The following is a 23,720-nucleotide window of genomic DNA, read 5'->3' as shown; positions in this document are numbered from 1 at the left end:
TTGTGGGAGTAGAGCAGGAGTGGGAAGGACAAGCGAGAGGGACAGAGAAGAAACCAGGGACCTAGTTTCATATTATTTTCAGACAAATTAAAATCCTTTCATTTCTAAGTACATTTAAAAAAAAATTCATGAAATTGGGAAGCAGACATCTCAGCTCACCCTCTCTGGGGGTTCCCCTGGCAAGGTGGCCCCTCCGTCCCAGGCCAGCCACCGCTGGCTGTACTGCGAGGGGGCTCGCCTCTCCTCAGGCGCTCTGCGAGGGCTCCACATGTTATTTACTGCTCTGCATGGAAGGTAATGACAAGGCGGCCAGGCTAAGGCCTGCGGCGGTGCTGCATCCCGGGGGAGGCACACACAGGTGAGGAACCTAGAGCCCTCCAGATCTCACAGTGCCTTGAATGAAATCATTAAATACTTCATTACATTTTTTAACAGGCCATAAAACCCCCTGCTAGAGATTGGTAGCACAGAATTCTTCCAGCCAAACAGTGGCACATGTAACAAACAAACCACCAAGGTGACAAGTGCTGTGTGCTCTGTTTCCAGGAAGGGGGCGGGGAGGTGTCTAAGACATATTTATTGTCACTCACACACGGACATGAATGTCAGAGGCCAAGCCAGGATTAGATGTGTATCCTATTTTCTGGTGCAAAGGACATTTTGATTAATTAAAATGTTAAAACCTCCGGTTGGAGCGCTGTTGTTACTGGCTGCATTTCCCTGGCTGACTTCTCAGGATGCTGGGTTGGAGTGGCACTGCAGGGAAGCAGTGTAACCAGGGAGCCTGCCCCGTTGCTGGGCTGTGTCGGGTGGGGGAGGGGAGATGGGAGCCAGGATGAGGGGTGCCCGTGACCCCTGTGTGTGCCCCAAATCTCTGCTTGTGCAGCACACACAGAGACACAGTGGTCTGCTCCTCTGCCTTTGACGAGGATGCTGCACACCTCCTGGCCAGCTTAGGTTGCCTTAATTAATTAACAACCACTCAGTGAGTATCTGCTAGCACAGGAACTCTGATGGGGCTGGTAAAAAGTGGAAAGCAGTGTGTTCACAACTTTCCAAATTTTATGCAAATTTTAAGTGGATATTTTCAAAAGTCTAATTTTATGCACCACATTTAAAATCATGCAAATCACTACAAATTTTGAAAGTCTTTCAGGAGCCACATACTCTGCAAGCTGGCAAGCTGAGTGCATTTGGCGGCGTGAAGGCCCCCGATGGCCTGCAGACCAGAAGTTCCCACCCTGCGGAGCCTGGGACCTGTCCTGGGACTTGTGCAGAGGCCTTAGCGGAGCACTGTGCTGTCACCATCAGGCCGCATCAGTGTGAAACCTGAGTCTGACCCTCCAGGTCTCTAGCTCAGTCCCAGTTGTCCTAGATTTTAGGCCCAATAAACCACACTGGCTCTGGAGCCTTTGTGTGACCCCACATTCACTCTTGCTCCAACTCAAAATTTGTTTGTACCTTACAGCAGTGTTAAAATCTCTGGCAGTTATGTAGCAGAAGCTGTTGTCATGATAACTCAGGCAATGCCTCCAACAATGGGCGGACCAGTTTCCAAGTCAGGCTGCCCTGGCCCCTTCCTGCCTCAGCAGCTCTGTGGCCTGCCACCCCACACTGCTAGAGCTGAGTGTCCCACAGAGGTAAAAGGCAAGGCAGCCACTGGGAAGCAGTCCTGTTACTCTTGAACAGGTGGATCTTGCATTGTGTGTGTGTCGACCTACTTGCCTTTATAAAATGCCCATCCTGGCCTCAAGGAGTTTCAGAGAGAGTTGATAGAGTAGATTCGGTGGTTACACCACGCTACCTGCTTAGAGACCCTCTTCCTCACCCACATGTGTCTTTTTGAATAGTGACAAACTTAGCTTTTCATGATGTGATTAGTGTAAAAATATTACCGTGGGACCAGCATTGTGGCATAGCAGGTGACACTGGCACTGGGACACCAACATCTCACATGAGCAATGGTTCTTGACCCAGCTGCCCTACTTCAAGTACAGCTCCCTGCTAATGACCTGGGGAAAGTAGTGGAGGATGGCCCACGTGTTTCAGCCCCTTCCACCCAAATGGAAAACCCAGATGAAGCTCTTGGTTCCTGCCTTCAGCCTGATCCAGCGCTGGCCATTGTGGCCCTCTAGGGAATGAACCAATGGAGTGAAGAGGTCTGTGTGTCTGTATGTGTGCGCACATGCACACGCGCCTGCCTGCCATACTCTATAACTCCAACTTTCAAAATACATTCCTCTTTATAAAGTCACTTATGTTCAACATGTAGCTTATTGTGGCAGGCAGTTGTTGAACTTGGAGTTGCAGACAGATAGACATGGCAAATGCTCTGGACCCCATGTGGTGGAATCTGTAGTCCAGCAAGTGGCCACAGGTCTTTCTCCACCACCTATGGCAAATGGAACCTGTTCCCCACAGCTCTCACAGGCTTTTAAGCCTGAGTCCAAGTCTACAGGAAAAAGCCAGAGTTCTCTACCTCTAGTTGTAACCTAATGGCCATATTAAAGGTCGTGAACTATCTGGAATCACCATCTACCATTTCCCAGGAGCCTTGCTTCACCTCGGCAGTGACAAGCAGTGGACAGAGCAACCCATTAGTGTTAGGGGTATGCCAGTCACACACTAGCTCTGTGCACAAGATTTTTGCTCAAGACTCAGAGCAGATAGTTCTCTGAGATTATGGTAGGAAAACATTCCTTCCTGGGAGCACACAAGCTTCTCATTTCTGTTGTTACCTTCTAAATGCCTTCAGCCTTTGTCCATGAATCATAGGAGTCTGCTCTTAATCACTTGATATCCTTGCACTTCCAAAATAATGATGTTATGCCTGTGGGTATATTTTGGAATATATATGTTGGAAGCTATGCACAACTTATATGTAAATGCATTTTTCCAAGTTCATGCTGTTTCAACAAAACAACACATAAGGGATGTAGTGATCCTTTCCCAGAATCCAGCTGGCTTTGACGCCTGTCTCAGTCTCTACAAGTGCATGGCTTTAGTTCTCGGTTTCCCAGAAGAGTCCCTGTGATTTCCTAGTGTGCACAGCAGCCAGCTGGCCCTGTGGCACTTCCACCCTCTTTTAGGACAGGTTATGTATGTGTTCCTCATCCATCCCGATAACTCTACAGAAGAGCATTCACGTTTGTCAGCACACAAGCTTTTCCAAGATGTAGTCTCCTTTGAGAAGCTTCAGCCTTACATACTGTTGGCCCAACTACAGGGAGAGATAACCTATTTACATACTAAAAAGGTCAGTGTTGGACAGTCGGCAGTTAGAGATGAATCTGCTGCTGGGTGTAACTGGAGCAGAAGGATTGGTGAGAAGCTGGTAATTTGGCTGTCCCTTTATCTGCGTAGACAGCAAGCACTGGTAAACATGAGGATGTCTGTTCTGATCTGTGACACTGGCACTGTGCAGAGAAACCCAGTGATGGCCATGCTTACTCGCTGCCCAGAGCCTCGCTGTCTGGTCTGTTACTGCAGGACCGTGTCAGTCTTACCTACTCAAAACTGTAATTAGTTTCAGGTGGAAACAGTTGCATACTAACTTCTCAGATCCTGTTAGTAAAACACAAGCCACCCTAATAGATTTTACATTGTGTGCCTGCTGCTCAGTCAGGCTCCAGTTTACACTAGGAAGGGCTGATTTCCAGAGGGCTAGAAGCTTTCTCTTCGTGTTTTTTTTCTCTGAAAAGTCTCTTTGCATGTCAGCTGTTTTATTTTGCTAATGTGGATTGAAAGTAACTTTAAAGCTGTCGTTATCAAGCCATTTGTTTTCGCTGCAATTTCTGTAATGTTGTTACTCCTTCTCTGTGGGTGCAAGGCAAAATAACTAGGGAATTGAGGTCCTTGCTACATCTTAAGGGTCAGACTGCATCCCGGGAGCTCAGTCAGTCTTGAAGGTGCAAAGCCAGTACAGAGGCTGTTGATAGTGTGAGGCCGAAGTGCCTCCTATGCCAGCAAAGTCCTCCCCCTTACTAAGAGCAGCTTGTCTTGAACAAGCCAGCAGCAAGCATCCTTTGCGCCTGAGAAACCACGGTACGTTTAGAGCTGTGCAGGGAGAAGAGGATGCCCCATGTGAGGCTGCCTGTGGCAGGGAAGTCCCACCTTGCTGTGACTGCTGTCCAGAAGTCCCTGGCTGCCACACGATTTCACGCCAGCCAGGTGAGGCCATCCTGTCTTGAGGGGGATCTAAAGTGGCAGCTGATGTCTCCCTGCCTCCCCTGGAGTCGCTGTGCTGCATTTCATGTTCTGTCACCCCAGGGGGTTGCAAAGCCAGCTGTGGACCTAGCCTGTTCTCTCTCCAGAGATGTTTGCAGCAGTCGCCAGAAAGACATGGCTCTTTGTGTGCATGCACAGCCCAGATGGCTCAGTGTGGCAGCCTGCTTAATATTCACATTCTGCATGGTCTTTGATTCCTCTGATTCTTGATTCAAGGAGAGGGAAGCCAGAGGCAGTAACAAGCCAGTTCTCCACTGCCCATCAGGCAGTGTCACAGAGAGAATATTTGAACTTGGTTAGTGAACAGCCGCAGTCTTCTGGGCCTTAGGTGATATCTGATTTCCTGACCATGTTTTAAAATAGATCAGTGGTATAGGCTGTGCTCTGGGACCCCTCTGGCAGTAACCCTGCAGGAACAGTAAGATGAGGGCTGTGACTGCCTGCACCTCACCTAAGCTGGCTCGGAGCCTCTGTCACGATACTGACCTGACTTGCGGCAGATGCACAGAGCCCATGCTCACTCCGCTCTCCTCTCTTGCAGAATACTCCGCTGAGCAGATTCAGCAGGCAGTTCACCAGTCAGTCTTCATGTCCTCCATGTTTGTCCACCCTTTCCGGGACCTCCCTCTGAACAGGGAGCGGCACTGTAAGCTGCTTCCAGGCGTGGCGGACATCCAGGCCAACCAAGTGCCCCAGTGGACGGTGGATGAGGTGAGCAGAGTTGCTCCGGGGTGCTGGGATGGGCAGGCTGCTGGTGAGGTTCTCTCACCAGGCCTGGGAGGATACCCTTTTTTTGTAGATGTGGCATCCACTATGTCAAATTCACAGTCTTAGTTGGAGGGAGAAACAAACTATGGTTGTCAGGAAGTGAAGATAGCCTGTGGCCTGCCCAGTTGGTCCTCCACTTCCTTTTCCCCAATACCATCTGTGCCCAGCACCATCTGCCCAAGACAATAGAAGCACAGAAGCCTAAGCCTCCAGTCCCACCAGGACAAATGGAGCGGCATCTTGGGACTGCATCTCAGCAACATCCCTCCAAGAAACAAACACCCATCCCAGGTGTGCCCCCTTCAGAGCAGGCCCCGTGACCTGCAGAACACCGGGGCAGCCTCGGACTGAGGTCTAACGTACGTTTGCGCATAGTCTTATGTCAGATGCTGTAAGGAGGGTTCAGGTTTTAATGTAAATGTGTCTTGCGATATTGGTTTCTAGTGAGGATCCATTAAGCCCCATTGCCTACTGGAATGTTATGGAGATCCTTCATGCTTAGAACAAAATGCTTTTAATGAGTACATTGAATTAATATATATTATCTATAATATATAATTAATATATACATTTTTTTCGCTAGTCAAGCGTTAGATATGTATTGTTTTCTAATTAAGGAGATTCTAGGTCACCCTGAGGTCAAGATGTTCGCTGGAGCTGAAGTTAAATCAGGCCCAGAGTGTTAGCTGAGTGCCTACTGTAGTCACCTCCCCTGAGTGCCTACTGTAGTCACCTCCCCTAGTCTTGACTGAAGCCTTCCTTTCCAGCTGTGAGCCAACGAGCAGGCAGGGCTGGAAGCCACACAGATACCAGGGCTGTCAGATTCAGAGGCCTGAAGCCAGCCTATTCCCGCCTTCTCCCCACACCCCTCCAATAGTGAGCCCCACATTCCTGTGTCTTGCATACCCCGCTGTGAGGCAGAACACTATGGCATTGTTTTCCCAGAATTCCTTGCTTCCCCTCCCCCTTCCTTGAAGGGCCCAGATGGTCCTGGGAACGGAAAGCTGGCTGAACTCACCAGGCTCTGGCTGGGTGTCTGCAGCGATGGCTGGCACGCGCACCTTCTCAGTAAAGCAAATGTAGAGTCGCTCCTGGTTTATGAATATTTTCAAGTTCATGAAGTCTCTAAGCCACTTCAGGACCAAGCCCACCAAACTAAAACCTGCTGTGCTGATCAAATCACAGTGGTAACACTGTGGAGAGAGGGAGTACAGTTGGGAACCAAGTGGCCAGGCCTTCATTCACAACTTCCCAGCCATTTCTCCAAAGTCCTGCCTGCCTGGGAGTCTGACAGAGGGTCATCTTCTCTTACTGCTCCCCAGTGTCCTGCACACAGAGTGATGGCATGGGCAAAACAGCTGCCCACATGGCAGGCCTAGCTCTGCTCTCATCTCACCTTGCTGTGGGCTGGAAGGGAGCACTTAGGACCTCTGCACCCTGGAATACAGAGAAATTGAGTCCTGACAGCGGGAGACTGGTGGGGAAGGGAGACGTGTGACATGTCCGCCTAATTTAGAACAGTCCCTGCTCCTGATACCATTCACAGCCACACAGTCAGACCATGGCTGTCTTTCCACTCTGACCCTCCTTTCCTGCCCCCTCCCACGCTACCGCTGCTACCACCATCCCACAGCTTCAGCACTAGACTATGAAGTCAGCAGCAGCACAGGGAAGGAGGCTAGGCCTCGAACACAGAAGCATGAAATGATCCCAGTGCAGTTCAGTTTGTGCTCGCAGCACTGCACCTGCTTGATGAGCTTGAGAGTGAGTGGGAGTTCTGAAGGAACAGAAAACTGCTCAGCCCAATGTGAGACTTTGAGGAAAGGACCCAGTGTGGGAGCAGGGACCAATGGGGGGAAGGTACTTGGCACAGGTGCCTAAGTCGGCAGCCCCAGCTAAAGAGTACAGTTGGAGAGGTGCCCCCAAAGGCCTCTGGGGAAGAGCTTGGGGGAAGAGCCAGAAAACAGACAGAAGCTCCAAGAAGCAAGGCCAGTGCCCAGGACGGGTGAGGTCAGGGGTCCTGGCTGGGGCTGCCAAGCCAGGCTTCAGGAGCTTCAGGAGCTTCAGGAAACCGTCCTGCATGTGTGCCTGTTCACAGCCAGCACACTCCATACTTCTCAAGCCCCTTCATGAAAAAAGCAGAGGGAAGTGGGGTAGGAGCAGCTGGCTCCTGTCTGATGAGTTCTGAGTTAGTATCGAAGGAAATCACGATAATGAATAAAGGGAGTTGCTGGTTCAGATCAAGTCTCACTGGGCCAGGGAGGGCCTCAGGATGAAGGCTCAAGGGAAGGGGACTGGATGCTGTCCAGGACTGGCTGGGAAGCTGGGGTCCCACTTCCTAAGCTCTCTGGATGGATGGATTCACGTGGACCCACAGCCTTTTACCACTGGAAAAAGTTGGAGAGCATTGGAAGATTTTTTTTGGATTGGAAACAACCATCAGAGACAACAAAATGCCTTGCATTCCCACTTGTGATGCCTCATGAAGCTTTCATAACCATGACTTCCATCTGGGAAGGATCCCAGAGACCAAGTTCATTATTCCCAACATTGAACATATTTGAGTCCCCAGATCCTCTAGCGAGATGCCCTCAGGAACAAGGACCTAGTGCTAAACCTTTTCCTGTATCCTGTCCCACTACCCACATTTCCCTCACCAAAACAGGTCTAAGAGAATCACCTTGAATGGGCTGTCGATGGGCTTTTGGGACTGTTCTGTTTGTGGCTTTAATTGACAGGAAAGTCAGTTCTCAGGAGGGCATCTACGTAAGAAGTACTGAGTGAATACCAACCAAAAGCATTGTCAGGTCACAGTAGCTGTCCAGGAGCCAGCCAGCAGGGCCCCTGGGAGTGTTTTGTGCTTGGTTGTCTTTGGGCACATTGGAGAGCAGGGGCAAGGTGTGTTGAAAAGAGTTCAAGCATGTTGTACTAAGTAGCACTCAGCGAGACTCAATGCCAAGTGGTGATGGCTGTGTTGGAGTATATATCCCTCTGTACATAGTAGTGGCTCGGGAGGAAGTCTCCACTCTACACCAGCGCAGGGCGTTGTAACTTGCCCCAGAGCCCTTGGCAGGCTTTGAACTCCCTGGTTCCCGTGGCTGCTTTTCCCAAAGTGGTAGTTTTCAAAGTGTGAATGGACTGTGAAGTCAGCTTTGTGCTCATGAGCTGAAAGGCAAGTGAGATGGAGCCTACCTAACATGTAACAGAGGTTCCCTTTTGTGAAGCCTTGGCTAGCAGCAGGAGGAGGGGTGTGTGTGCTGAGTTACCCTCAGTGTAAAGCGAGCAGGGGTACCATTTAAGAAGTTGGTGGAAAATGAACTTAAAGGATTTTTTGTGTGTACAAAATAAATTTGAAATCCATTTTGTAAGATACAATCTATGTCAATACAGTTGTTCTTTTTTTTAAATTTTATGGTACAATCCCATAGGGTCTGGGATTAAAATCCATTTTTTATAATAGGCATTTTCCATTAATTTCTTGAAGATGCCTCATATTTGATATTCTGGGTTTTAAAATACCCTGTATGAAAGTTCATGATTTTGGACTAAGAAATAGGATGTTTTATAACATTTACACCTTCATAGCCAATCATCCCATACTGAGCAGGTGCCTTTACAAGTGCTGAATGAATGAGTGAATGAATGAAGTCCCTTCATTCCTGCCGTGTGTGTCCAGGCACATAGGTGCAGGGTACCACCTGTCAGGAGTAGGGTAGCATTATTTTCAAAAATGCTATTGAAAGCACCCCTTGTAAGTTCCCCGAGCCTCAGCAAGAGCTGCCCAAATGCTCATTACCTGTGAAGCATGAGTCACTGTGAAAGTCTTTACACAGGAGGGAGTGTCTTGAAAAATCCAGGGTACTGCTCACTAACCATAGTCGCCTTATACTGTTGAGCCCTTTTAAAGTAAATAAATAAATAAGCTCTGTGGCTAAAATATGAGAGGCAGACTGGAAACACTATCTCACACAGCCAGAGAGGCATCTGCAGCCTCAGAGAAATGAGAGGACACCACTGTGCAGTAAGATTCAAGGACCAGCACCCTTCCTCCCTCACCGCTCCCCGACCCCTGAAGAACACAAGGCATGCTGAGCTCCAGAGAGGAAACGAGAGAAAGTAGGTCATGGGGTACGTGAATGGGTAAAGCAATGGGCTCCTCTGTGGAAACCCTGGGCAGGGTCACCCCCACTGGCTCTTGTCTCATACCCGGATCCAGCTTACTCAGTGTGCTTCCAAAGTAAGGCAGGGTTTTCGTCATAGGGTGCTGAGCAAGCAGGAAATGTTGGATGCTCTGAGCTAACACCAGTGCCCTGGGATTCCCACCAGGCTCTCATCCCAGGACCATCAATGATCATGCGTGGAGGACAAGCAGGTGGCCATTTCCTTTCACATCACTTACTCTCATCTGAACAGCTGTCCAGTTTACCATGAACTTGAGAGAGAAAGAAGTCTTCTACAGAGAGAACAAGAGGGAAACTTTGTGATGTTAGTCTAGGGTATGTTTAAGCTAGCCACTTACATGTGGAAAATTCATAGCATTGCCTGCTTTCTACTGAAACTCAAAATAGAAGTTGTTCTTCAGGACCTTGTAAACCAGCTAATAACCTGGAATCCAGGGCTTTGGGTATTTTTCAATTCTTAAAGTATCATCTCGATAGGTTTTGTGAAATTTGTCCTGTACTTTAGGAAAGAAAGAAAGGGAATCTCTTACATGAATGGCTAGGAATTCAGATGAGGGGACAGCCCAGGATCCTGCAGCTGCCCCATAGACTGCGGACCTCAGAGGGCGGCGAGGAGGCACAGGCACTGGGCTGACGTTGACCAAGGCCACCTTCTCGACAGCACCCGCTCTGTTCTGTTGACACTGTGGTTCAGCACATTATTTATTCCCATTAAAAATCCAATTTACCTCTGACACGGATAGTGATTTCCTGGCTAACAAAACGAAGGAAGAAGGATGTGGGCCTTTTTTCATTTGTTTGCCCAGAAAAGGACAGTTTAACATATGCAAACCGTCAGAGCTACTGGCAACACTTGCTCTGTGAACAGAAGCCCTTTCAAACAACTATTTCAGAGCCACCTCATTCCGAAAGTGAGCCTGGCACTGGCATGGCTTCGCCACAGCAGCTGGTAATGGTGGAACCAAATGCGGCACCTCAGCTGATCTCTGGTCACTCCTCTCTCTCTTTCTGTGAAAAGGTCACCCCTACAGAAGAGCCTTCCTGCCCATGGACATGAGGCAACATCTGGACACGTGTTTGGATGTCCCAGGGGGATGGGAACATTGCTACAGATCTCTGCCAAGTGGAAACCAGGGACACTATTCAATCCATGCAGTGCCCGGGGAAGCCCTCACCGCTGAGAATGAGCCAGCCCAAAGTGTCAGGGAAATTGAAGCCGAGCAGTTGTGCTCACAGGCCTGCTGCCCACCTCAGCTTTCATTTCTTCCTTGCCCCCACCCGGTCCTCTAGGCCTGGGGTTTTACCTCTGCAGCACCTCCTGCTCCTGCCTGGGCGGAGCACCCGGGTCCTTGGTGCTTCCCTGTGTCCTGTTGCTGCTGGGTCCCATACAGATGATACTAGGGAGTCCAGCATGAATCCCCTAGAAGCTGCTGGAGCATCGTGCCAGCTTTCTTGAGTGCCACTGTCCTAGGCCCTCAATGCACATTAGCGTCAACCGAGGCGCTCCAAAAATAAATGTGCAGCACTTGGACCCAGCCCAGCTCAGCTCATTTGTAATCACAGTGGCATGAGGCCTGGCCCTCTTTGGTTTCAGTGCCCTGCAGGTGAATCCAGTGCATGGCCAGGGCAGAGGACCCAGGGCTCCCTGCCACTAGCTAATGGAAATGCAAACTCCCATGGAGAAACCAGGGCTGCCTCTGCCTCTCCCGCCACTCAGCCCCAGCTGTGCTGGACACCCCGCTGCTGCCCACCCTGCTCCTGGGCTCACTCTTGAGAGTCTCATGCTGCTCTTCTCATTCACCCCAGCTCACCCAAAGTGGAAACACTGGGCACACTTCAAGGGCTGCTGCCTTCATGGAGACTTCCTGAATCCTCCCTGCACACTCACACACACCCCGAGATACAGGCTATCTAAGAGGGATGAATGAGCTTTCCCAAATGCACCAAATACGTCCTGTCTCCTCCTGCTCATTGGGGGCAACCCTCCCAGCACCTAGTGAGATGCCTTGCACAAAGCCAGAGGAGCAACATGGAGAAACACAGAGCCCCTCCCTTCCTTAGTGTCCAGGGCCTGAGACCCTGCCAGTCCTGACCAGCCACTCTCAGGCTTGCCCTCACCTGCCCTGTCATCACCCCATCTGTGCCATCTCAGTAGCTTGACCAGAGACCCTCCGTGGCTCCTATCACTCCCTGCAAATACCAAACTTGCATCCTACAGCTCCTGTTTGCCTAGGAAAACTGCATTAACTCAGCGAGCTGGTTTGGCCTCCTTGCTTGTGAATTACTAGATCCCACTGTGAACCTGTTCTTCATGCAAAGAGCCAAGGCTGGTGTGAACACCCCCACACAGGCCCAGGAACTCCCAAGGCCTGAAGGTGTGACCGCATGGCAGCATAATGACTGCTTTGGGAGCACATTTAAAACCCTTTGTCACCCAGCACTTTAGTAAAACAACTGATGATAAAATATACTGGCAGCAGCAGAGATGAGTAAAAGCAGACACCAACACACTGATGGCTCCAAGAAGATACTGTAGAGCTGTGAGTGAGCTCAGAGCACACATGCAGGTGTCATGGTGAGCACTGTGGCTTTCACTGCGCTGTAACTAAGAATCCATGAACACCTGGTGTCCCTCCTGGACTGCTGTTTGTGCCCAAGTCCGGAGGAAGCAGGTGCACCTGGATACTAGTGGAACAGGCTGACCCCATGTCCTCTCTAAAGGAGAGAGAGATCAGGGAGAGGAGGGCAGGTGCACACGGCGAGAAAGGAGTCCCGAAGCAAAGACAGTTCCTCCTGCAGGCGCCACCTGCCAAGACTGCATTCACCTTTGCTTCCGGGAGCCTTTCAGTCCATGCTGCCTCCACACCTGACCTGGCCAGTCACAGCCAGAACCCAGCTGTCCTTCCAGTTTGTTGGGAGTCTGCACTGTATCACATTTGCTCACAAGTGTCTTCTAGGCATATGGAGTCACTTCCTGAGCCAACAGCCAAGTCTTTGTCAGAACGCTCGCTAACTTAAAGGCATTTGGGTGATAAGGGGATAAAATGAGAATGGGAAGTCGAATTGAAGAGATTGACTTTAGAATTTTGTGTTTGGACTTGAATAGCCTGAGTTCAGATCTGCCCTGCTACTGACTGTGCATGTGTGTGGGTTGCCAAGATTCAACTCTACCCTCATTTGTTTGGGGACTCACATCTTCTTAGATGTAGAGTTTTTGCAGTTGGCCAAATACTGGGTGAGGACCTGGGGACTAGGAGAGGAGTGAGAGAGAACCTTGCCTGGGGCCTACCGTGAGCAAGCTGACAGATCAGCACCCCCGACCATCCTCATGGCAATGCTGCACAAGACCACTGCCCACTCTAGCCCCCTCCCTGCTAGGGGGCTTGCGAAGACCATACATAAGAAACTTCCCTAAAGCCAGAGCCTCATTCAGATGGAAGCTGTCTCGACACCACTGTCCCCATGACCCAGGATAGGCCTGGTGACAAGAGGACAGAAAAGACTGGAGCTCTGGTTTCTGAGCTGTGAGGTGGTAAGAGCTGTTCTGACCTAATAGTTGCTGTTTGAACAGCAAGCAGGTGAAAGATGTGGAGTGCGTCTTCCTCCAGTGGTGGACTTGGCTTACCTGTAGGTGCCTGTTCTAAATGAGACCTTTCAACTTGCTCTGCAGGTGGCTGAGTTTGTGCAGTCTCTTCTGGGCTGTGAAGAGCAGGCTAAATGCTTCAGGAAAGAGGTGAGAGTGTAAAGAGTCTATGCATCTCTGCTGCTTTACCTCCGGAGGTACTCTGTGTCCATTTACAGATGTGTACATAGAAGTTGCTTGTGGAAGCAAGAGAAGGGCCAATGTGGAAAGAGCCAGAAATGCAAGTGGGACAGGAGGACTGCTCCCGTCTTGAGTTTTCTTACACCCGCTCTTCTGTCACAGAGCTCTGTGGCACCTAGCTCACATGCCATGTTTTGTAAATACTCTGTACAAGATGATGTGTCTTTGTCCATCTTCCATTTATGTAATTGAATATCACGGCCTGGGTAACTATAAAGAATGTAAGTTTACTTAGGTCACTGTTCTGGAAACAGGGAAGGTTAGGTCAAGAGGTGGCATCTGGTGAGGGCACTCTTGCTTTGGGGACTCTGTAAGGTTCCGAGAAGGTTCAGGACATCACACTGATGAGGGGGGTGCATCCAAGAGATGGAACTACCCTCACTTTTATAACAAACCCACACAAAAGATAACCTGTTAACTGAGGACAGAGCCCATCATGGCCTACCCTTCTGCATCCACACCTTGAAACGCCACAATGGAAACTGGACATCAACATGAATTTTGCTGATAACTTTCTAACCCGGGCAGTAATGAGTTAATACTCATTAGGTATTATTAGGTATAATACTTCATGAGGTGTCATGAAGCCTCCTCGTGGTGGTGGCATTAAGCCTCCCTGTGGATGGGAGCGAGGGAATTGGAATGGAATACTTCCTGGGATTTCACTGGGATGCAAATGGGATTTCTCCACTCCCAAGTAAGGATGGGACCATTCAGTCTGTCCCTGCCCTGCACCTGCTTTATGAGTGATGCGTAAAACCAAAAATATCTTCCTGTGGAGTTTCTGCTTTTTGCCTCTTGGCTGGTGGCATGCTGAACTGCGGAACGTTTGGTCTTGGAATTAGTATCCATAACCAGGGCTGCGAAAGAGGCTACACCTACTACAGAATAACTTTGAACATGTTCATGCTGGTGACTGTTTACCTGGACTTGCCATGTGCATCCTCATAGTTTTAGAGCATTGATCTCCACCACAGCTCCACGATGGTGGCCCACCTAGGAAGGACCTGAGCTGTGGAAGGTTGGACACACTGAGAAAAAAATGGTCAGATTCCAGCACATGTCATTCTAATTCCAGAGCCTCAATCGCTGATCTAGAACTCTGCCATTCTAGAAAGCAGTACACACCTCTCTGTGTTAGAAACGCAGAGTACTCTTCAGAGCAAGTCCTTTAGGAGTTGGGAGTCCTGGATCCCTCAGCGCCCAGTGAGGCAGCACAGCACCAAGCTCAGGTGGTATCAATCCAGGCAGTTGCCAAGGGCCCTGCCTGCCCATGACTGGCTCAGGTGCGACCCTGACACACACACACACACACACACACACACACACAGTGCACTCTGCACATATGGCAGTGCCCAAGAACCCACTTTGTCCACTAGACTGTCAATGGGGGAGGAAAAATAGTGGTTCTTGGCACACCAGATTGCCCTAACTAGACACTTCAAGTATTATAGTAGTTCTGTAAATATTAGCATCTTATTGTTAGGACACCTGATTATGTAGCAGGTGGCATTTTCCTGAAAATCTTGAGGTTGAATCCAGATCAAGATAATGGAAGTAGGAACATGCTCTCCTCTGCCTTCGGAAAAATATTCCACTCTCCACATGGATGAGTCCTTGGGCAGCATATGATTATTGCATAGAAAGCTTCCTGAAACTGCTTTATAAGTTAAGACTCTTGCATACTGCCCAGGGGGTCTCCTTCTCCCATAGCATCCCTATGTAAGGGTTGTGTACAAGTCATTACTGAACATTTGCAGTTGGCAAAGGGTTAGAATCCTAGTGCTAGGGTCAGGAAGGGTGTTGCCATGGAAATCTCATGTCTGCCTTTGTGGTTCTGAAACAGCAAATGAAGGAGATTCTGGCTCCAGGAATCCTGAGCCAGGCTGGGTGCAAGGAAGTTGCATTGATGAAAGGACTTGCTGAAGATACAGGACCTTCAGGAGCTATGGATCAACAGCTCACTTGGTGGCGGGGGCCACCTGTGATGGAGGAAGCCATTACATTTTAGGCTGAAATATGTTTTCAATTTAAAAATACGTAATTGTTGGGGCTGGTTTTGTGGTGTAACAGGTTAAGCCAACACCTTGCAACACCAGCATCCCATCTGAGAATAGTTCAGGTCCCATTTGCTCCACTTCGGATCCAGCTCCCAAAAATGGACATGGAAAGCAGCACCTCCACCCTCATGGGCGCCCAGTCCAGCCATTGTAGCCATTTGGGGAGTGCACCAGATACAGCAAATGTCTCTCTCCCTATCTCAGCCTTTATCTCTATAACTTTGGCTTTTAAATAAATGAATAATATGTAATTGTCAAATTAAGATTAAATATATTCAGGATATCCAACATGATGGATTGGTATGTATATACATTATGCAATGATTGCTACAGTGCCATTAGTGAACAAATCCATCACCATCCCTGATCTATATTAAACCCCAAAACTTGCTCATCTGAATCCAGGAATCATTCTGAGCTAGGTTAAAAATATAATTTAGGAATTAAAAAGAAAACAATTATTTTGTATACATTTCTACTAATATTGGGTAATGCAGCTTTTTTTTCCATTTAGGAAAATCAAAGGAAAAAAATAAGCATCCCCCAGTATTTCACCAGCCAAAGATAGCTTTTCTCAATAGTGCACATACAGACTGCAGATCTATTAAATACACATTTGTATAAATGTGACCATGCATATTTACTGCTACAGACTAAACCTGACACCTTTCTGTAGCATCACATCTTGTTTTGTTGTGTAACAGTTGAGGAAAGATTTTCCGGGCCACTAAAAGCTTCACTGGGACGTGAATTTGGATGATGGTGGTTCTCTTTGGAGAAATTGCTGGAAATTTGCTTACTATCAATTCTTAAGTCTCTCAATACAGACTAAGATCAAGAATTTGAAAAGGTCACAACCAAAATGTAGCCTGGGAATGCTTAGTGTCTGTCGAGTTCATACTTACCAGAGTGCCATTTTAATCTAATTCAGCTTCAACTGAGCAGCCGCTGGAGGGAACCCTGCGGTCGCTGATCTCCCTCTGGGGCCATGAGCCCCAGCACCACCACACTGCACACCAGGAAGCAGGCCGGCAAACAGGAGTGTTCATTTGTGTGTGTTTCCTTCTTTGTAGCAGATCGATGGCAAAGCCTTCCTGCTTCTGACACAGACGGACATCGTCAAAGTGATGAAGATCAAACTGGGCCCCGCACTGAAGATCTACAATGCCATCCTGATGTTCAAGAGCTCCCAGGATCTTACTGAGGAAGACCTTGCCCAGGGCCAGGTCAGGGGATAGCCAGCTCACAGGACTTCCGCAGGCACCAAGCCCCTTGGCAAGATGCGCATTTTTTGATGTTGATGTCTCTGGTTCTGTCCCCCTTTCACCAGGGCGTTCCAAAGTATCTGTGGGCTGTGTGTGCAGAGGACCCTGATGCCTGACCCCAGGCCTGTGGCTGCAGGTTGGGGCACAGGTTGAAGTTTAGAGAGGGCACCCCTGGGTAGGACCACTCGCTCTCATGTGCTGCAGCAAACAGACCAAAGAAGCCCCAGTCACACCAAATTCTCCCCTAACAATGGAAGAAAATAAGCCCCCATTTGCAAGCACACAGCTCTCTCATGGGCAAATGGTGGAGATGGGTCTTTAGAAACACTGAGGAGTGTCTTCACCCATGCCACACCTGGGATGGCGCCGTCTGCCCTCCGGGGGCCACGGGTCCAAGAGAACAAGGCCTGGTGCTTTCAAAAGAGAGAGAGACTGCATGGGAGGTGCTTGTGCCTTTTACTCAGGAAAGTATGAATCTTTAAAGACAACAGCAATAGTAAGCACATAGTTTCATTTCTTACTGTTCCATTATCTGTTTCCTGGTTTGCTTCCCTCTGCCACCGTGGTTTCTGGAGCTTACAAGAAGGAGGAGAACAGCCGGGGCTAAGGCGAGAGCAAACTGTTATGGGAGGGGACAGGGTGCGTTCAAAGCTGGCCTGACCCTGCTGAGGCCCGGGCACTTGCAGCAGGACTTCGGGGCATTGGTGGGTGGGCTGACACCCACCTGGGCTGCACCCCAAAGAAGTTGCAGGAGCACTGTTTCTCCCGTGGGCTGTGGAGTTTGTATTGCAGCAAGCTGTTACACCTGGGCCTGTACACAGTTTTTAAATGAAAGCTCTCTAAGCTAAGGAGCTTGGTATCAATTTCTAAAAATTCTGATTTGTTATCAGACCTTTTTCTTTTGGTACAAGTGTTTGTATCTGAGATTTCTGTTGTGTGAAATCAATCCCACCAATTTTGAAGTCCCTAAATACCTCTTTGCTTACGCTTCTGGCTCCTGTCACACATAATAACGGCCACCCTCAGGGGACGGGACAGTCATCACTTCTGAGTGGGAAGAGAAAGGCAATAACCAAGAAAAAAAGACTCAGCCCTGACTATCCATTTCCTTTGTTAAGAATGTTACAGTTTAAGAAAGTGGATCCTGCTTCAAGAATTTCTGAAACTGTAGCTCCCTGAAGAAAGAATAAATTTTCTGAGGTGTGCATTGATTCCAAACCTTTCACTCCTTACAGAAATGGAATTTGAATATATTATTGTTTGCTGTAAATTTTATTTCTATGGAATTTGGTTGTGTTTTTCTCTGTTTGTTGTAAACAGCCATGTGCAATAAAAGTACCTGTTCTGCTCTGTTAAGATTTTAATATATTTTGAATGATAACAAACAGACAAAACCTGCATCTGATGAGAGTCTTAGTTACTGTGCTGTCATGACCGGTGCCTGCAGCACAGCCTGGGGTATGCTTTCTCCCTGAGCAGTGTGCACTGGCCAGCGAAGAACTCAGCCACTTTTGGATAACCACATTCCTTAGGGGGTCTCCTGAGGTACAAGCTTTCTTTTTTTTTTTTAACTATGGAGAGCTTCATAATTGCTCATTGTATAGGCTGCATGGTAAACCAGAACTTTGTGGCTTGTATATTTGATACCTGGCATTTCAACAGGAGGATCTTGAACAGGCTCTGAGCAGGATGGTCAAATTAGGGTAGAACTATTTTGTTCATGCAAGTTGGTGTGATCACCTAAGAAGAGAGTGGTCCCAATGTCCAGCTATCTATTGGACGCTCTGGCTTTGTCTCCCGGGTACCTCAAGCTTGACATTCAAAAGAGAACTTGGGGGACAGATGTTCCATCACAGGAAGCTGCTGCTTGAGCTCCCCCAACAGAGCGGGCCGAACCTCTCTCATATTCACTCCAGACGGGTGCAGTGGCTCAATTGGCTAATGCTCCGCCTACAAGTGCCAGCATCCCACATGGGAGTTGGTTCATGTCTCGCCTATTCACTGGCAAACAGGAAACCTTTACTTGTTACAACAATGACTGAAACAAGCCAATCAAACTCCTCAGAAGCTCCACCTGTGCCATTTCCTAAATAAACAGAACAGTTCTGAAAGCACAAAACAATACCTACCCTAAGGGTTTTTCAGTTTGACTTTGGGGGTGCCCGCATGCTTGTGAAAGCCAGCAGTTGCACAACACATACTAGGGTACTTCAGAGCATTAGTGGAAAACTGGAATTAAAAGACGAGTTTATTTGGGTGTGAAAGATGCTTTTAAATGCATGCAATTTCTTTTCATGATACATAATTACCATGAACTTCTTAAAGAACCCTGGCATATGCAGATTTCACATCTAGTAATACCATTTTGCACAAAATCTGTGAAGCATTCACATAGCAGGTACTGACGGCTAAGAGCCGCCACTAAGTAACATCAGGAACCCGCCAACAGCAATTCTTTTTCTAAGTCAGCAGTGGCTGAGCTTCTGAGACTCTCCCATGTACAGGCCCCGTGAGTGCTTACGCAAGCCTGTCCAGCCTTGGGCAGCCCTGCCAGGCCCTCCTTCTTAGTGCCGCTCTATACTGGAAGCCCAGTGGCAGGTGTGGCCAATGCTGCTGTGAGGTCCTCACCCGCCCTGGTCTCACACCTACTCACCTCAAGCTTCTGATTCAACTAACGTCCCCTTCCCCAGTCCTGATGGGCCCCAGGAGGGACTGTCCCATCACAGACTGAAGTGGTCCCTGTGCCAGGAGCAAACACTCCCCCACAGGGTCAGGTAGCGGCCTGACCTGACAGACCGAGTCAAGCCTCTCACCCAGACACAGCCTCTGCCTCTTACTTGCCTCCTCCTGACAGAACTGCAAAATGTACAGGCTTCTAGGTTATTAGGAGAAATTCCCCCAAAGGACCATTTGTTCAACACATGCTAAGTACACATCATGATGCTGGAAATTAGATCATTAGCAAGAATCCTAAGGGAGCCTAGGACTTCTGAGACCGTCTGTCATTTCAGATAACTTTAGTAAAAATAATTTCTCTCACCACAATCCTAGGATATTAAAAAAATATACACCCTAACGGTCTCTGAGCACCTCTTTTCTTCCTCCGTGACTGGCAATCCTGACCGTGTATAACCCACGTTGTAAAGGCATATCCAAGTGATAGCACGGGAGATAGGGCCCTAGCCAGCTCAGGACCCCCACAAGGACACCTCTTCCTGGCTGAGTGCTGCCTTGCAGACACGCCTGGGCTATCGTAGGTGACTCACTCAGGTCTACAGCATCCCTGTCTCTTGAGCAAGGGTGGAGGCAAGGATACCAGGAGGCACTAGGACTTCAGATATGGTGCAGTTTTAAACCCACAGACCTGTGACTTGCCAGCTGCATGATCTAGAAACAACTTTTGTCCACTCAGTAAAAAGCCAGCTCTCACCCACTCACTCAGTTTTTAGCTCTGCAACTCCAAGAGCTTAACAAAAAAATAATCTTGACTGGGGCTGATGTGGTGGCTCAATAGACTAACCTGCCTTGTAGCGTGGGCATCCCACATGGGCATCCCACATGGGCATCAGTTTGTGTCCCGGCTGCTCCATTTCCAATCCAGCTTCCTGCTTGTGGCCTAGGAAGGCAGTGGATGATGGTCAAGTCTTTGGGCTTCTAAACCTCCATGGGAGACCTGGAAGAAGCTCCAGGCTCATAGCTTAAAACCAGTCCAGCTCCGGCTGTTGTGACCATTTGGAGAGTGAACCAGCAGATGGAAGCTCTTTCTGTCTCTTCTTTTCTTTGCAATTATTTCTGCCTTTGAAATAAAAATAAAAATCTTTTTTAAAAAAGAACATTATCTTGAATAGGAAGAGATTCTATGACTCTATGCTTAATATTTGAGAATATATTCTCTATGAATATATTCACTAACAAATATATTTCTCTCAAAAATTATTCCCATGAATATATTCATGGGGAATCTGTTTGTTAATAGATTCATGAATATTCCAAATGTTTCTAAATCTTCTAATGAGTAAATTTGTCAATGACACATTCATCACAAGTCTTTCTGCAAGATAGATCCTTATTCTATCCCCTCAGCCTCTGTTTCTCTCTAGCCCTCCATCTCCAGGTGCAGCAGGAAGCTAGGCCAGTCCAAATTCCCTTATATCATGCTGAGAAGACAAAATGAAAACTGTTCGACTGGAACTCTGGAGTTTGGTAAATTTGCTGACTGAGCCATTTGGGGAATTGGTGATCAGTAATTTGATTTCTCAGTGAAATTATCTGCTTCCAGCTCTTTGCAACGTATCTTTTTCTTAGACAGATGGCAGATTTTGAATCCAATGATCAATAAAACACACTCCCCAGGCTGGTGTGGGCTGGGAAATCCAGAGCCATGAAGAAGAGGGGCTGCTGCGGGATGAAGCAGGAGGTCACGGGCCCTCCTCCGGCAGCCAGTGTGTTGAGGAGCAAGGCCACAGTGTCCCAACACCACTGGCTGGTGGCGGAATGTACGAACAACCCAGAAGTGGAAAAAAGCCAGTGGGGGAGGTCATGGAGCAAAGACGTGTGAAGCAGCCATTCAAAAGTGAATGGAAATTAAAAATGGGAGAAATGAGACTAAAAATATTGAGCTAACTTCTTCTCCTCCCAATACTTCTCTTTCATGACATCCTGCTAGTTTCTGTGCTGTTTTGCCTACAAGGCTGCACCCATCAGTTTCCCATTTGGTCCTACATTATGTTCTCTTCTATCCTGGAATGTAAATATCAAAACTGATACAGGAGGATCAGAAAGGGCTGAGAGCTCCCTGGTGCAACCCGGCTGTCCCACAATGGATTCAACCCCAATCGTTGAATTGTAACTAGCAGCAGGTAGATCAAATACTCCTAGGGATGGGTTTTAAACAGATGTTGGCGTTCTACTGTGAAATTCTGGGATCGCAAAGCTTTTCAGTAAGAGACAATATCAAGGAATTGAGGAACAGCCCAGCTTCAATTTTGTTTTATTGTTTTGTTTTATTTTGTTTTTTAAAAATAAAGCGGAGTTTCCGCAGGCTCTCTTTATGTCTTTGTTTGTCTCAATTTTAGTCTTAGAGTTGTCATAATGGAACATCATTAACTAGGTAAATTGTAACCACAGGGACTGTGTGTGTGTGTGTGTGTGTGTGTGTGTGTGTGTGTGTTGATGTTTGTGTGTCTGGATGTGGGTGTGTGTGCATGCATGTGTCTGTACTGATCTTTCTGTGTGTGTATTGATGTTTGTGAGTGTGTGTGTGTGTGTGTGTGTAAGCTTGCATGACTGGAGACTGGGTGGCTTTGTGTGTGTGGTGTGTATACATGCATGTGTATTTGTGTGTGTGAATGTGTGTATGTGTGTTTGTGTATTTGTGTGGCATTGGCATCTGCTGAGCACCCTTTTGGTTCACGGAAGGGCAAAAGAACTACTCACTTTTACAGCAGCTGAGTCCTGTGATGCTGTTCATCCGCTCGGGGCAGAGTCCTCAGGACTTATTCACCTCCTTTTCGACCTCACGTCCCAGCACACTGAGGACGAAGAATCCAACACATGAACTGAGGGGCACCTTGAAACTGTAGCACTCCCCAAAGCTGCCCAAGTCTCACCAGGCACTGGTTGTGGGAGTGGGGGATAAGGACAGGATTTTCATTTCACTTCCCTGGAGGCAGTTATTCACGTAGGATCCCATGATATTGGGCTGGAATCCACTGTGATCATTTGCTTCAGAAGACAGTGGGGGCTTTGATTTGCTTTGTGTTTTCCAAGAAGAAGCCATTTGAATTTTATTTGGCCTGGCCTCTCCTACAAAAAGCCAATATACTAGTCAAAAGTGAATATCTAGGGCTCGGCGGCGTGGCCTGGTGGCTAAGGTCCTCGCCTTGATCCCATATGGCCTCTGGTTCTAATCCCTGCAGCTCCACTTCCTCTCTATCTCTCCTCCTCTCAGTATATCTGACTTTGTAATAAAAATAAAATAAATTTTTTAAAAAAAAAGTGAGTATATATAGGAAAACTTACTCAGATCACTCGGCATTGAACACTGAATCTTACTGCTGATTTTTCAACCAATTGGCAAGGTTACCTATCCTCAAGAATAGCGAGCCTTATTCATATATATATAGCTTAAAATATATATATATCCTGGGCCTGGCGGCGTGGCCTAGCGGCTGAAGTCCTTGCCTTGAACACCCCGGCATCCCATATGGGCGCCAGTTCTAATCCTGGCAGCTCTGCTTTCCATCCAGCTCCCTGCTTGTGGCCTGGAAAAGCAGTCGAGGCCAGCCCAAAGATTTGGGACCCTGCACCCGCGTGGGAGACCCGGAAGAGGTTTCTGGTTCCCGGCTCCGGATCGGCGCAGCACCAGCCCGTTGCGGCTCACTTGGGGAGTAATTCATCGGACAAAAAATCTTCCTCTCTATCTCTCCTCCTCTCTGTATATCTGACTTTGTAATAAAAATAAATAAATCATATATATATATATATATATATATATATATATATATATATATAGAACTCCTTCATAAACCTTTGCTAATATCAATTTGAAAGCTGAAATTCCCCTTCCAAAGAAACTTAACCCATGAGTCTTGGGCTGGGAAACCAGGCCTAGGAAAAGAAGGAAAAACAGCAGAGATCCTGATTCTGATTGTGCAATTTCCATCAAATGAATGAGCAAGGTCACCCGAGCAGATGTCTCCGTCTGCCCACTATGGAAATATCTATCTGTACAGCCGAGTCCACTGCATACCCAGCATGATTGACACTGGGGATATTTCTGTACATAAATAAAGATGCTGTTGGTTTTTTTTTTTCTAGGTTTTATTGTTATTGGAAAGCTGGATATACAGAGAGGAGGAGAGACAGAGAGGAAGATCTTCCATCCGATGATTCACTCCCCAAGTGAGCCGCAACGGGCCGATACGCGCCAATCCGATGCTGGGACCAGGAACCTCTTCCGAGTCTCCCACGTGGGTGCAGGTTCCCAAAGGCTTTGGGCCGTCCTCGACTGCTTTTCCAGGCCACAAGCAGGGAGCTGGATGGGAAGTGGAGCTGCCGGGATTAGAACCGGCGCCCATATGGGATCCCGGGGCTTTCAAGGTGAGGACTTTAGCTGCTAGGCCACGCCACTGGGCCCAAAGATGCTGTGTTTTATGGAACTTAAATTTAAGTGGATATATATATATACATATATATATATATATACATATATATATATACTAATAAGTATAAAAATATGTGATGGATAATGAGAAGGTAAGAAATGAAAGGCTGAGATCCCACGGAATGGGGCGGTGGCCCCTCTGGTTCCTAGATGTCTGGACAGTAGGGTCAAATGGAACCCTCTGTCTGTTCACAACTCAGTCAACACAGAATTGGCTCCTAGCTGATATTC

General features: G+C 48.0%; 1 protein-coding gene across 1 annotated transcript in view; it reads left to right on the top strand.

Annotated features, from left to right (window-relative positions):
* Nucleotides 1–17,067, top strand: part of L3MBTL4 (L3MBTL histone methyl-lysine binding protein 4) — a 391,255-nt gene extending 374,188 nt beyond the window's left edge. The window contains exons 17-19 of the mRNA XM_058677030.1: nt 4,769–4,938; nt 12,847–12,909; nt 16,133–17,067. Coding sequence (XP_058533013.1) covers nt 4,769–4,938; nt 12,847–12,909; nt 16,133–16,297 — 398 coding nt within the window. The 3' untranslated portion in view covers nt 16,298–17,067. The remainder of the gene's footprint in view (nt 1–4,768; nt 4,939–12,846; nt 12,910–16,132) is intronic.
* Nucleotides 17,068–23,720: the final 6,653 nt, after the last annotated feature.

This window comes from Ochotona princeps, chromosome 18, assembly GCF_030435755.1.
Source record: "Ochotona princeps isolate mOchPri1 chromosome 18, mOchPri1.hap1, whole genome shotgun sequence".
Taxonomy (NCBI): Eukaryota; Metazoa; Chordata; class Mammalia; order Lagomorpha; family Ochotonidae; genus Ochotona; species Ochotona princeps.
The sequence above is the reverse complement of the archived record's forward strand: the minus strand, read 5'-3'. Positions and strand labels throughout refer to the sequence as shown.